Here is a 16252-nt window from a genome sequence, read left to right as displayed (position 1 = left end):
ATGACATGTCAAAATAAACGGCTGAAAACAACACAGAATAGCATGTCAGGACCTGTGATGTATAGCATGTCGAAATAATGAAAACAAAGCCAAAAACATCATAATATAGAAAAAACGACCCAAAAAGACATCTTTCGACATACTATACTATGATGTTTTCAGCCATGTTTTCGACATGTTTTATTATGATGATTTTGGCTGCTTTTTTAACATGCTATGCTATGACGTGTCTAGACATGCTATTCTTTGTTGTTTTCAGCCCATGACGTCAAGTTTTGACATTTTTTGACATACTATACTTTGTTGTGTTCGGCTATTTTTTCGACATGCTATATTCTGACATTTTTGGGCATATTTCCATATGTAACACACTATGACAGGTCTGCTGTACACTGTAATACATAATCAGTGCATGTTTGCAGCGTAGCCTTTAACATCTTCTTTTTTTTTCTTCTTTTTTTTAAAATGTCTTCAGGAGCCCTCGTTGATCAGGGGGTGTTTGAGGAGCTTGCCCGTGAATACGTTCCTCAGCTTTACGACTGCATGCAGGACCTCGGTGTCATCTCCACTATCTCGCTGTCCTGGTTCCTCACCCTCTTCCTGTCTGTCATGCCGTTCGAGAGTGCCGTGGTGGTGGTGGACTGCTTTTTCTACGATGGCATCAAGGTCATCTTTCAGCTGGCGCTCTCTGTACTCCACGCCAATATCCACCAGTTGCTGGGCTGCAAGGATGATGGCGAGGCCATGACCGTACTTGGCCGGTAAGACAGACAAAATGTTTCATGTCTGGACATTTAGGGTGTCTTGGTGTCTCCTTTTATTACTCTTACGTCACTGTGTGAACACTGAAATTAATCTCCCCATTATTAGATATTTCTGTCCTACGAGCTCAATAGAAGTCCTGCTAAATTTCGTCAATCATTTGTGTATTTTAGATACTTGGACAGTGTGACCAACAAGGACAGCACCCTCCCTCCCATCCCCCACCTACACTCCTTATTGACGGACAATGGGGAACCACATCCAGAGGTCGACATCTTTAAACTGGTCCGCAGCTCCTACGAGGTACTGAACTTAATGTGTGTGTGTAAAGCTGTGTCCTCCTCTTTGTTTGGTCTTTAGACATGCAATGAAAAAGTACAGATCTGCCATTTATTTAGTGCTTTCAAATCAAATTTCGCCATTATCTCATTTCTCAAGGAAGCTGGAATGCTGCAGCTTTTAAATTAAAGACAGCATCTTTTCACTTTATATGATTTTATTTTAAATTTAATTTACCTTTTTTATGTATCTAACTGAAAAGCCCAGCTGTCTCCTCACAATCATGCAACTGTCTCTATCAGTCCTTGCTGTTTCTACTGTGATAACATATTTTGTGTAATATCACAGCTGGAGTGACCTACATTTCTCTCTGTTTGTCCTTCTCTTTTTTTGTGTCAGAAATTTGGTTCAATCCGTGCAGATGTTATTGAACAGATGCGTTTCAAACAGAGACTGAGGGTCATACAAACCATTGAAGATACAACTAAACGCAACGTGGTAAGGACCCACTAACTTACTCTGATAAATCCGGAAATTATGCAGATGATTGTAAAAGTGCAGGCAGATTTTTTAAAATGTAATTACTACAATGTTCTTGCACAACATTTCATGCAGTCAGCAGAACACTAATCAGGCAATTTGCCAACTTTAAAGGTCTTAGTTCTGCTTTGTAGTCATTATTAGATGCTGTCTTTTTACACTTTTATGTTCTGATTGTTTTATATTGTGTTTCAGGTCAGGACTATTGTTACAGAGACTGCCTTCAGTATTGATGAGTTGGAGGAGCTCTATGTTCTCTTCAAGGTGAGTTACAGCTTATATTTTCATGTTGTGGGACTTGTGCACATTCAGCTCCCACACTTCTGCCATGCTAAAGACCTTGCAGCAGGTCTGTAAAAAAAACAAGCTATAAAAACACATGGTAATGATTAATTTGCCACTTAATTGTTGGCACAGCAACTAAAATGATCCAGATTATTTAAAAATAAAATATTGTCAAAGTGTGTTTCACAAACATGACAAAAATGCAACTTAGCTTAGATTTTTAGTTAATTGAATGAATGAATAAATATGGAATTATTTGGAAACACTGACCAAAAACAAACCAAACACTGTGGTATGTTTACCCGCCATCATCCAATAGCACAAACATAAACACAAACATTAACCAAGAAAAAGACATTGACCTCCCACAACTAACGTTTTGAAGATATTCCATAGTGAAAAGAAAACAAAAAATAAATAAATACCTGATTGAGATAAAAGAATTATAAATATAGCAGCTTGAAAAGACACAATATGTGAATCTGTGCCATAGACTATTTTATCCAGTTTACAATCCAAAAGTTTGCAGTCCACACAAAACAGAGTCAGATGGATCCATAATGTTACTTTTCTTTTTCTGTTACTCTTCTAAAAGTTAATGTGCCTGTTCTTCTACAGTTTATATCTAAATACAATTTATTTGGATATATTTTATAGTCCTTGCTCCTCTATTTCTCTCTCAGGCAGAGCACCTGACCAGCTGTTACTGGGGTGGTAGCAGCAACCCCACAGAGCGTCATGACCCCAGTCTGCCCTACCTGGAGCAGTACCGCATCGATGTGGAGCAATTCAAAGGCCTATTCAACCTGCTGTTCCCCTGGGCCAATGGATCCCACTCGGACCCTCTGGCTTTACGCTTCTTTCGTCTCCTGGATCAAAACGGAGATGCCCTCATCAATTTTCGGGAGTTTATTAATGGCCTAGGTATGTAAAGTAAGATGTGTGCTTGTAAATACTCTTTAGAAGTAATGTTTTTTTACATAGCTAATCTGTCAACAAATTTTGTTTCAAGTCATGTCAGAAAAAGCTTAATGACCATGACACTACTATTTAACATACTACTGTATCCAGTATGATGTAATACATTTAGAAGCAGTTGAAATGTGCCCTTTCTAAAGCTTGTTGGTGTGTTTTAGGTGTCCTGTATCACGGGGACCTCACCGAGAAGCTGAAGCTCCTCTACAAGATGCATGTCATACCTGGTAAGTGTGCACCTATGCAGCTCAGTGATCTCAGAAAGATGTCTCTTGGAATCTACAGAAAGTAATTTTGTCAGAGGAACAGGATTATTGGCTGCACAGGAAAGAGGTGGCTCAATGGAAAAAGCTGAGCTCTTCGTTTCACTTCACTGAGCAAATCACTTCTTCAGGATTAGCTTTGTACGTGCATTTTATCATTCCATGATTTATGTGACAAAACTGACAAAACTTTTCAGTCCCCAACCTTATGAATACTCAAGTCTGACTTTTAATAACACATGGGCAAAGTGATAAGCTTGTTACATACTTTCACCAGTTAGTATTAATGATGTGGTGTGATTGAGCCCAAAAGGGTAATCATTAGTAACTTTATGGTCTTAAAGGGACATTTCACCCCAATATCAAAATTAATTAAGTTTTTCCCTTTTACCTGTCATGCTATGTATCATTCCAGATTGTTTTGTTGTGAGTTGCCAACTGTTGGAGACACCAGCCCTAGAAATGTCAGCCTTCTCTCCAATATATTGGAACTAGATGGCACTCAGCTTGTGTTGCTCCAAGAGCCAAACAAATGCATTTTAAAAACTCAACAGCAGTGTTTTTTAGAAATTATATACCTGCTACTAAATAATTCACAGACCCTGTTGTGAGCAGTCTCGTGCATTAAGTATTTTCTTTCTAACATTCAAACATGCATCTACTTCTACCTTACATAGCATCACTAACCTAGGTCATTTTACAGCTCAGCCAAGTAAGATGCCATTAATGTTAGCTTCTATATAACAATACTGATGAATATATAGCACTACAAGTAAGAGAAAAAGTATGTATTTTTGATTTGGTGGTGAACTGTCCCTTTACTTTGAAAGTTTGTGAAAAATGAAAAAAATAATTAAAATTAAAGGCTGACAGAACTTTTTCACAAGCTGAATTCCTTTCTCTCAGAAGCCACTCATGAACAGGAAGAGCCTGACTCTGCCTTTGAGGCCACTCAGTACTTCTTTGAAGACATCACCCCAGAAACGTCAATCGGTAAGATAACTTTATTTTGTTGTCGAATTTGTTCTTCTTTAATAACATCCTTTCCATAAGCACATAAGCCCAGCTATAACCATATCAGCAGAAACATTGGTTGTCCCCACAGTGTTACGGGGTGCCCAATATTTCCCGATACTTATACTATGTTGTGTAATAGAATATAGCATTTCATCCAAAATGGTATAAAAAACTACTATAGTATGTCGTTCCAAAAGTCATAGAATAGTGTGTCTTTGATAATAGCATAAAAAAGTCATACTTTAGTATGTCGTTGAAAACAGTATGAAAAAGTCATATTCCAATATGTCCTCCAAAATAGCACAAAAAAAAATCATGTTGTTCAAAATCACACAAAAAAGTCATAATATAATCATGTTGTCCAAACTCAGAAAAAAAGGCACAGTATTGATCAGTATTGGCATCAAAAATTTATACTATACTACGTTGTCCAAAATTGCACAAATAAGTAATAGTAAACTATGTCATCCAAAATAGCATAGAAAAGTAATGTTGTAGTATGTCATCCAAAATAGCATTAAAAAGTCATACTATAGTATCTCATCCAAAATATCATATAAAGTCATAGTATTGTATGTCATCCGAAACACCATCAAAAAGTCATAGTATTATGTCGTCCAAAATAGCATAAAAAACATCATACTATCATATGTTGTCCAAAATCTCCCAAAAATGTCATAGTAAAGTATGTTGTTCAAAGTAGCATCAAAAAGTCATACTATAGTATGTTGTACAAAATATCATATAAAAGTCATACTACGTCCAAAATGTTGCAAAAGTCATAGTGTTGTATGTCATTCAAATAGCATTGAAAAGTCATATCATTGTATGTCATCCAAAATAGCCTGAAAATGTCATAGTATTATATGTCATCCAAAAGCATAAAAAGTCATACTATAGTATGTCTTCCAAATTCTCCAAAAAACATCATACTATAGTTCATCCTCCAAAATCTCCCAAAAATGTCATTGTATAGTATGTTGTCCATAGTATCATCTAAAAGTCATATTATAGTATGTCGTACAAAATATCATTAAAAAAGTCATACTATAGTATGTTGTGCAAAATGGCATCAAAGTCATAGTTTAGTATGTCGTATAAAATATCACAAAAAAGTCAAAGTATAGCATGTAGTCCAAAGTAGTATAAAAAAGTCATACTATGGTATGTCATCTAAAATAGCATAAAAATGTTATACTATAGTATGTTGTCCAAAATAGCAAAAAAAATTCATAGTATAGTATGTCGTCCAAAATTTCACTAAAAAAGTGATAGTAAAGTATGTCATCCAAAATAGCCTAAAAATATTATAGTAAATAGTATGTCATCCAAAATTTCACCAAAAAAGTGATAGTATAGTATTTCATCCAAAATAGCCTCAAAATGTCACCATATAATATGTCATCTAAAATAGCATAAAAAAAGCAATACTATTGTATGTCGTCCAAAATCTCACGAAAAAGTGATAGTACAGTATGTCGTCCAAATGGCACAAAAAAGTCATAGTATTGTATCCAAAATAGCAATAAAAAATTATATCATTGTATGTCATCCAAAATGGCGTAAAAAAGTCACATTGTAGTATGTTGTCAAAATATCACAAAAAAAGTCATACTATGGTATGTCGTCCAAAATAGCATAAAAAAGTCATATCATAGTATGTTGTCCAAAATGGCTTAAAAAAAGTCAGACTGTTGTATGTTGTCTAAAATAGCATAAAAAAGTCAGACTGTAGTATGTTGTTCAAATCGCACAGTCAGAGTAGAATATTTCATCCAAAATAGTACAAAAATGTTGTGCCATAGAATGTCGCCTGAAATAGTACAAAAATGTCATAGTATAGTATGTGGTCCAAAATAGCTTAAAACAGTCATACTATAGCATGCTGTCCAAAGTAACCCAAAAAAGTCATGGTATCGTATGTCATCAAAAATAGCACAAAAATGTCATACTGTAGTATGTCATCCAAAATGTCCCAAAATAGTCATAGTATAGTATGTTTTTCAAAATAGCATAAAAATGTCATAGTATGTCATTAAAATTGCATAAAAATGTCACAGAATAATATCTTGTCCAAAAAGGCACATAAATATCACAGTACAGATTTCCAGCGTAATTTCCTGTTCTGTTATTACTAATAATGTTGCCATTCATAAAGAAATTGAGATTGCCATGCTGATATTTGCACAAGTGAAATTTGCAGTTATGGGCATGTCATTTGATTCACAGAAGAAAGGGTGGTTACATTATTGAAACCACAGACACAGTGTGCAGCCTGCATTGTGCACACTGGCGGTAATGAAAGGCACCAAAATAAATGTGAATACAAGCCTTCAGAAGTTTCCTGTGCTGAATATACACTAGAGAGAGAAACTGCCTCAAACACCTTTGTTAATCTGAGAGCTGTAGTTTGGGCAATTAAAACTTTTAGCAGACACTGATGATTTACTGTTGAACTACTCTGTGTCCTGGGTATACAGAAGTAGAGCAGGTGTCTGAGTAAACTCTATTAGGAACCTGCAGTAGATAATTTGTAAGTAAGAAAATATGTTTGATATAATGTAAGAATATGCAAGTCCTCAAAACACAGGATGCTGCTAAAAGATGGGCACTGAACATTCAGTCAAGCTTTTAGAATTTTGGCTGCAACCATTGACAGATGATTATTTTTTACCAGTGATTCATCTTTGGATTATTTTCACAATTATTTTAGTCTATAAAATAACAAGGACATTTCTGAAAAATGCTCATCACCATTTTCCAGAGCCCAAAATGACATCTTAATTGCTTCAAAACCCAAAAACTCTACATTTACACTCACTGGGTGACAATTAAAGCAGCAAATTTTGACTTTTAAGAAGCTGGGATCGGCAAATGTTGAGTATCGATTATTAAAATAGTTAGTAAATATATTTTTTCCAAACGATAAATTGTTGTAGTATTTGTTAGTAGCTTGAATAATGGATAATGTAAATATTTTAATTACACAAATGTTAATGTATTTCCTCTATCCTCAGGTCATGACTCAAAGTGCAGAAATGAACGGGATGATGGCTTTGTCAGAGTTACATTTAAGACTGAAAAAGGTAAGTAGCAAAGTCAGTCATTGAAAAAGAAAATATATAGACAAACTATATAGAATCAGAATATATTCATAATGTGAGCAACAAGAGACTGCAATCATTCAGCAAAATACTGACATCTAAGATTTCTTTTTTACTGTACCACGAAAAACTATATCTTCAGGTTCTGCACTTGTAACATAAAGTCTACTAAAAAAATATGAGTTTGTGCTTGAAATATTCCTTAATGTTAATACCACGTTGTGTACATTTTACAGTAAAGAAGCTGAACACTCCTGAATATCGCCATTACCTGAAACTGTGGAACCAGGAGACAAAACCTAAACTAGAAAACACAAAAGACCTCCCCAAGCTGAATCAGGTAAGACTAAACCCTCTGTATTTGGTTTTTCATCAAGATTCAATGATTGATTGCCATGTCATTCAAAATTGACTTAACAAATTACACACAACAACAAAACACGGTGTGGTACACACCCGAGGCGGTCCACTAAAACACGTGGCCACAATTAAATACAATAACACAGCCATGTGGATCATGACCTAATAGTGACAATTTTAAGTCCAGATGAAATGAAAATGCCTTTTTAACACTGTTAGATCACTTCAGTGTCAGGTAATAAATAACAGGAAAAGTGTCATGTTATAGCAAAATATTTTTCAGATTCTTTCATGTCATACGTTAATTTCTATTACTACTACACACTCATACACACTTGTTTCTTTTTAAAACAAAATGTTTCATGCTATAAGTTTAAGTGCTAAGTGTTTACTCATGTTTAAATGAGGAAATGGTGTGCAGAGAAGAATAAATTGAGGATTGTGGTTCAGTTACACTGTAAGTTCTATGTCGTGCTGAGGTTGGCACATAGTGAGATTTTGTTGTTATTGAGTGTGGTGGATGATATTGCAAAGTTTTCGTACAGTAGACCAATGCCAAGAGGGATTTAACAATGCTCTGCCAAAAGGGGCACATGAAAAGTTTCACGTTACAAAAAGAAACGTTTCTAGTTAACGTGACACATTTGTATGATTTAATAAGATGAAATTATGTTGTGACAACATAGAGATATCTTTACTAAAATGTTAAAAAAAATTTAAACATTATTACCTGACACTGATCAGTTTTTGTTTTTTTCTGGTGTGGGTAACGCGCTTCAGTATGCAGCCTATTTAACAACATGCAAAAAAAAAAAAAAATGCAAGAAATGTTTTCTTTGTATTCTTATATCAAAATCCAATGTTTTCATGTTTTCTTCCTAAACAAAATATGACATGTGCTTTCATTAGCTATTAACTGATCTTACACTGGACTGCTTCAGCAACTAATGTTGTATGAAGCACAGGGTGGGATTCGTCTGTCTCCCTGACAAATACCATCACATCGGTGTAACACCGTCAGGGCCTTACAGTCATTACATAACCGTTTTTCAGCAATTAAATCAAATTCCCCTCAACATCATATACAGCCTGCTTACACTATTTCACTTGGAAAACACATCATAATACTGAAGCTAGATACTCTAGAAATGCTGTTTCATCTGGACTTTAAAGCGCATGTGCTTGTTTGCGTGAGGGCTGTAACCGACTCAGAAATTTGGCAGCTCCATACAAATATTCAGCAATTCATTTTGTTTTCCATATTAATTATTACATTTATTGTTTTCCCCCGTTAAAGGTTTTTTGGGGGAGTTTTTCCTTATCCACTGTGAGGGTCCAAAGACAGAGGGATGTTGTATGCTCTAAAGCTTTCTGGGACAAATTGTGATTATTGATAATTGAATTTAGTTTTATAGTCTGAATGAGGCTCAGCGGGACGTTCAGTGTGACAGCAGCAGTCATGTAATACGGTAAACAAGCTAACAGCACTAACAATGGATCGCAAATATGCAACAACAATTTTTGCCAACAGTAGATATCAAACAAAAGCCAAAGACAGCAGCATATTAATTTCTGTGAGCTGTAATCTCACCACCTCTAGGCAGAAAAGTTGTCTCCCTCTCACTCTTTACTAAGTATTGTACAAAGCATTTAGGTGTGGATTGCTTCAGGATAAATACTTCTATGATATACAGTATATGCATAAGAAACTACAGCAGGGTATAACTGATGTCTTGTGTTTCGTCCTTCAGAGCCAGTTCATTGAACTTTGCAAGACTCTCTACAGCATGTTCAGTGAGGATGTCGCAGAGCAGGAGCTCTATCACGCCACAGCGACAGTCACCAGTCTGCTGCTGGAGATGGGAGAGGTGGGAAAGCTCTTCTCCTCTACCGGCAGAAAGGACCACAGCATGGAGGGTAAATCAGAACCGAGCATGTGCACAAGAGACGCCACAGATCCCAAAACCTCCAGAGAGGCCGTGCTCGACGGCGTGTTCCAGCAGCAGGGCCAGAGTGGCGGCTTTGTCCCTGCAGATCTGGAGAACAAGCCGAGCCCCTGTGAGGAGGGGATAGGAGACGAGGGGAGCGAGCAGCTGCCACCTATGCAAGACATCAAGCTGGAGGACTCTTCTCCCAAAGACATAGGTACATCATCCGCCATGCTTATCTCGGATGATGAAACCAAAGATGACACTTCAATGTCATCTTACTCGGTGCTCAGCGCAGGCTCCCATGAGCTGGATGAGAAGCTGCAGTGCGAGGACATTGCAGACGACACAGTGCTGGTGCGAAGCGACAGCGGCCCCAGCGGGGAAAGAGGTAACCAGCCTCATGGGGGTGGACCCCACGACAGAGGGCTGCCTCACAGCACGAGCATTGACAAAGACTGGGCCATCACGTTTGAGCAGTTCCTGGCATCTGTGCTCACTGAGCAGGCCCTGGTGCATTATTTTGAGAAGCCAGTGGAAGTGGCGGCTCGTATAACAAACGCAAAGAATGTGCGTAAAGTCGGGCGCCCCCTTCTGTCAACAAGTGACTATGAGATCTCGCTATCTGGCTGAGACTTCACACACAGACTTTGAAAAGGGATCATCAGTCAGGGTATAAATGTCTCGCTGAATTTTAGAGGACAATGAAGGTCAGTTTATGTGTATGGTAGGTGATTGAATGTGACCAAAAACTGCTCTTAGTGATGTATTTTACCAGATGTGAAAGACTTTTATTATAACAATCACCAGATCCTGTCCAGCTAAGAGGGAGCAGGACATTAATATTAAGGTTTGCTCAGATGAAATCAGTGTGTACATGTACTGTAGTAGCTGTACTTTATAAAAGATATTATGCATAGGTGTTAATATTGTAATCTCTAGTACTCTTAGGATATGTAGATGTAAATGTCCACAGATACAGAACAGTTCTAAACTGGGATATTGATAGTCTACGTATGATCACCTAACATTATAAACAGTCAAACTATCGCTTCCTAACTTTATGATTCAATTTGCTCTTAATCACGAAATGTTTTCAATTTCTCATTGAATGACAATATGAACATGCAAAACAAAGCTGTGAAAATTCAATGATAAAGTGAATTTTCATGTAAATATTGTCACTTCCAAAGAGAGAATAGTTTCAGTCAACAACCAAGCACACACCTATGACTTCCTAGACATACACTCCCCCAAAGTACTGTTCCCAATAACTGCTGTCCTCCTGGTTATTTATTGGTAAACACAAGTAACTTTTTTATGACTAAAAGAAAAAAAAAAACACCTGATGGTTAAGAAATTCATGTGTCCTAAGAAATGATGATTTCACTAAAAAATGCTGTTGAATGAAGAACCTGCACTTTCTTTATGTTTACATAATGTGATCCACTAATATACAATGGCCTTTTTTTCTTAACATGTTTTAAACCTTTTGCTCTGTACATTGTTGTGTTGCCATTTTTTTAAGTGTATGTTATTTTTATTATGTATTTTTTTATTTTTTAATGTCCAGGTAGTATTACTCTGGATCCTCATGCATTCTGAATAACTCCATCAAATTAAAGTTTCAGTATGATTGATTTAAAACTGCACAGTTCAACGCCTCAAGCCTCCTTTATTGACTTCATCAGACTGAGTGCCACCATATGATTATACTATCACTAAAGAAACTGAGTGTTGCTGCCATCTGGTGTTTGATTATTTATGCCACCAATTATTCATTTATTTCAGACCTGATTTTTAGCTGTAAAATATAATGATGGAGACATTGAATTATCATTTCTCCTTTTTGAGCTAGTTTTTTATTCACAAAACCTTAAAATTATGCTTTACAGTGACTCAAATATTTTACATTATTTAAATGAATGCCAGTGACTAGTGTGACTCAGGTACTAAGACTAAGAACATTTTCACTTGAACTAGACTAATTTTCATATTACTTTATACCTGTACTTCACTATGTAGTGGATGATGAGGACAACTGATAAGAAAATATTCAAATGCCTACCCAAAACTGAAATTTCTTTTGGAGATTCCTTAGATGACCTTTGGCTGATATGAGTCAGGCTGATATTCTTTGATTTTGACAGACGCATCTGGCCAAACTGATTTTATCTGTTTCGGGACCACTTCACCAGATTTATCAGCCAAAACTATATATAACTCAACTTTGCGTGCCTTAATTTGCTCTGCAATATCACAATTAGTGTCTCAACTGATAAATCTACAGCCAAATGATATTTTATGGCATAAATAAAATAAAATATCAGCTGATATATCTGTCTGCTCTTCTGATATAAGGGTCATATGATGATGAAATGCAAAATTCAGTAACAGCAGTGACGTCTGTCGAAAACTCGACTGATATATGAGTCAGGCTGATATTCCTTGATTTTGACAGACGCATCTGCCGATACTGGTTTTACCTGTTTCTGGACCACTTCACCTGATTTATTGGCCAAAACTATATATCGCTCAACTTCACGTGCCTTAATTTGCTCTGCGATATCACAATCAGTGTCTAAACTGTATGAATCTACAGCCAAATTATATTTTTATGGCATAAATAAAAAAAATATCAGCTGATATATCTGTCTGCTCCGCTGATATAAGGGTCATATGATGAAGAAATGCAAAATTCAGTAACGGCAGTGACGTCTGTTGAAAACTCGACTGATATATGAGTCAGGCTGATATTCCTTGATTTTGACAGACGCATCTGCCAATACTGGTTTTACCTGTTTCTGGACCACTTCACCTGATTTATTGGCCAAAACTATATATCGCTCAACTTCACATGCCTTAATTTGCTCTGCGATATCACAATCAGTGTCTAAACTGTATGAATCTACAGCCAAATGAAATTTTATGGCATAAATTAAAAAAAAATCAGCTGATATTTCTGTCTGCTCTGCTGATATAAGGGTCATATGGTGTTGAAATGCAAAATTCAGTATTGGAAGTGATGTCTGTCGAAAACTTGACTGATATATGAGTAAGGCTGATAATCAACTAAGTTCGTGGCAGTGAAAATTCAGTATCGGCAGTGACGTCTGTCGAAAACTCGACTGATATATGAGTCAGGCGGATATTCCATGATTTTAGGTTAGGGGTTAAAGTTAGGGAAAATTCAGTATTCTGTAAATGAAAATTCAGGAGACAGTTATGTGTTTTTTACCAGTTTTAAATGTTCATTGCAAGGTACATTATCAATGACTTATATCAGCAGAGCAGACAAATATATCAGCTGATATTTTGTCATGTAAGTGAAATGTCACCTGTTCTGTGTAAGACTTGAACCAGCAACCTCTGGCACACTAGCCTCCTGATTTACCCACTGAGCCAAACCTCTAGACACTTTGCAAGTTTTTGACGTTCCCTTTAGCTCAGTATCAGCAGTCACATCTGTTGAAAACTCAACTGATTTATGAGTCAGGCTGATAATCAACTAAGTTCTTGGCAGGGAAAAATTCAGTATTCTGTATATGAAAATTCAGGAAACAATTGTGTGTTTTTTGACTGTTTTAAATGTTCCTTGCAAGGTATATCATCAGTGACTTATATCAGCAGATCAGACAGACAAATCAACCTATATTTTATTTATGTCATTAAAGTAAAAACCATCAGTCACAGGTAGGACTTGAACCAGCAACCTCAAGCACACTAACCACCTGATTTACCCACTGAGCCAAACCTCCAGACACTTTGCAAGTTTTTGACATTCGCTTTAGCTCAGTATCAGCAGTGACGTCTGTTTAAAATTCAATTGATATATGAGTCAGGCTGATAATCAACTAAGTTCTTGGCAGGGAAAAATTCAGTATTCTGTATATGACAATTCAGGGGACAATTGTGTGTTTTTTGACTGTTTTAAATGTTCCTTGCAAGGTACATCCTCGATGACTTATATCAGCAGATCAGACAGACAAATCAAACGATATTTTATTTATGTCATTAAAGTAAAAACCACCAGCCACAGGCAGGACTTGAACCAGCAACCTCAGGCATACTGACCATCTGATTTACCCACTGAGCTAAACCTCTAGACACTTTACCTACATGTCTGAAATCTGACAGATGTGTCTCTCATGTCCAGACATGCAAAAAAAAGTCTCTTGGACCTACCCCTCAAGCCCAACAGGAAGTGGGCTATTGGAATTTTGGATTTGAATTTTTTTTTTAATTTATTTTGTGCTAATTTTTGGCGATTTCCACCCCTTGTACTTTTGCAAACTTCGGCTACAGGATTAATCCAATCGACTTCAAATCTGGTGGTTCCAATCTTAACCCCTTGTGATGAAGACTTCCTAGACTCCCCATTAACATCCACCGAATATGAAAAAGCACTCAAAACAATGTCAAATAATAAAGCCCCCAGACTAGACAGATTTCCCCACTGAATTTTATAAACACTTTTGGCAAACACTATCACCACTATTCACAAGAATGGCAGACGAGATTAAAAAGAATAAATCCATCCCTTATCATATGAACACTTCATTTATCTCAGTACCACTTAAAAAAAGGATCCAACTCACTGCACAAGTTACAGACCTGTGTCCCTAATAAACACCGTTATCAAAATCATCAGGACAGCTCTTGCAATGTGAACTGAATCAGTATTCTCAACACTAAGTCACCCAGATCAAACAGGACTTATCAAAGACAGACACTCATCAAATAACACACGCCATCTTTTCAGTCTGATAAAAATAACCCACCAAAACAACTCTAAAGCTACCATCCTCTCACAAGATGTTGAAAAAGCATTTAACAAGGTAAACCGGACATTTCTCATTAAAAGAGTTAAAAAAAATTGGTTTTGGACAGTCATGAATACATTGTATTGAAACATTCTAAAATAAACCAAGGGCAACAATCATTACTAACAACCTAATTTCACAAAATGCTTCACACTCTACAGAGCCATTAGACAAGAATGTCCACTTTCACCTTCACTATTTGCACTTTTTATTAAAACATTAGCAGCAGCAATACTACAAAATAACAATATCACAGGTATCTGCAGTAATAAAATATACATAAAATGAGCTTATATGCAGACGATATAATTCTATTTCTACAAAACCCAGACAGATCAATCAAAGAACTTATCAAAACCATCAATATGTACTCCAAAATCTTTGATTACACATTAAACTGGAATAAATCCACCATTTTACCAAGAAATGTTGATAGCTTTCATACTACATCACGAATCCCCCATTAACCACCCACTACAGGCAACATCACATATTTAGGCATAAAATTCTCCTCTAAGTTGTTATTCCGCTTTAACATCACCATTGCTAAAAACAAAAGATGATAACTTAAACTGATGGATGACATTACCAGTTTCCATTATAAGATGCATAGCTACAATAAAGATGATTGTATTACCAAGAATCAACTACTTATTCAAAATGATCCCAATCCAACCCACAGTAAAATGCTTTAACACGATTAAGTCAAAAAAAACCATTTTATTAGAAAAATAAAAAACCTCGAAGGGAGGGATAGAAGCCTCAAATTTCCAATTTTACTACTCAGCAAATCAGTTACAATACCTTATCAAATGGATCAACACAACCCATCACCACCACCCATGGCTTGATATCACACAAACTGCATGCCAAGACATAGCAATTTCAGACGTACTTTTTATCAGTGACACAATCAAAAAACACAACTGCTTCAAAACCATTGCAATATCCATAACTCTTTCAGCTTGGTGGAAAGTCAAAAAAACAAAAAATACCACATTCTCACCCACCAAACTAACACCCATATGTCACAATCCGGACTTAGTTGCAAACAAATCACCTCTAACTGGAACTAAATGGAAAGAAAAAGGCATCACACACCTTCGCAACATCTTGATCATAACACCGTGTTTCCATTCCAACAGTGTGTCAACTTTGTTCATGACTTTATAAACTGCTGGGTAGCTTGTGAATTCCCACCAGGGAACCACAAAAGTTGAACCTTATCTTGACCTCTAATACCACGTCATTATTTATTTGTAAATTATATTTGACTTTATTTATTAGTCTGAATCTGCAAAGTAACTTAAGTTATCAAATAAAAGTGCAGTAAAAAGTACAATATTTGTCTCTGAGATATAATGTATTAGAAGTTTAAAGTAGCATAAAATGAAAATACTTAAGTCAAGTACTAATGACAGTACTTGAGTAAGTGTAATAAGTTACTTTCTACCACTACCTATATTTCAGACCAGCTACAACTTTAGAATGTTGCCAACATCTTTACGTATTAGTGGCTAAAATTCAATCATAGACTTCTCACAAGGGGAATACTGTTGCATAATGAGTACTTTTACTTGCGATATTTTGCTAAGTTCTGCTCTTAAGTATGAATTTGAACTACTTTACTTGCATATTTTGCTTTCATGTCACTTTATAATTCTGCTTCGCTACAATTCAAAGGGAAAGGGGAAAACATGCTCCTTGAGTACAGCTTTACTAAACCTCAGTTGATAACAAGGCCTCTCTGTCTGTCTGTCTGTCTCCCTCTCTCTTTGTAGACTAAACACACTGGGGTTGTGGCTCAAGTTAACCAATCACAGGACTGTAAGCTCACTTAAAACAGGACTTTTATCTCATTAAGAAGAGGCTTCCCCTGTCAGACACACGACAAAGCTATAAATGATTTATCTACC

At 36.2% G+C, this 16252-nt stretch overlaps 1 protein-coding gene across 1 annotated transcript in view; it reads left to right on the top strand.

The window, feature by feature from the left end:
* Positions 1 to 11165, top strand: part of tbc1d9 (TBC1 domain family, member 9 (with GRAM domain)) — a 63357-nt gene extending 52192 nt beyond the window's left edge. The window contains exons 12-21 of the mRNA XM_042484931.1: positions 476 to 761; positions 936 to 1065; positions 1441 to 1539; positions 1777 to 1845; positions 2550 to 2790; positions 3003 to 3068; positions 4011 to 4097; positions 7139 to 7207; positions 7462 to 7565; positions 9337 to 11165. Coding sequence (XP_042340865.1) covers positions 476 to 761; positions 936 to 1065; positions 1441 to 1539; positions 1777 to 1845; positions 2550 to 2790; positions 3003 to 3068; positions 4011 to 4097; positions 7139 to 7207; positions 7462 to 7565; positions 9337 to 10146 — 1961 coding nt within the window. The 3' untranslated portion in view covers positions 10147 to 11165. The remainder of the gene's footprint in view (positions 1 to 475; positions 762 to 935; positions 1066 to 1440; positions 1540 to 1776; positions 1846 to 2549; positions 2791 to 3002; positions 3069 to 4010; positions 4098 to 7138; positions 7208 to 7461; positions 7566 to 9336) is intronic.
* The last annotated feature ends 5087 nt before the right edge of the window (positions 11166 to 16252 follow it).

The sequence above is a fragment of the Plectropomus leopardus genome, chromosome 4 (assembly GCF_008729295.1).
Source record: "Plectropomus leopardus isolate mb chromosome 4, YSFRI_Pleo_2.0, whole genome shotgun sequence".
NCBI classification, from domain to species: Eukaryota; Metazoa; Chordata; class Actinopteri; order Perciformes; family Serranidae; genus Plectropomus; species Plectropomus leopardus.
The sequence above is the reverse complement of the archived record's forward strand: the minus strand, read 5'-3'. Positions and strand labels throughout refer to the sequence as shown.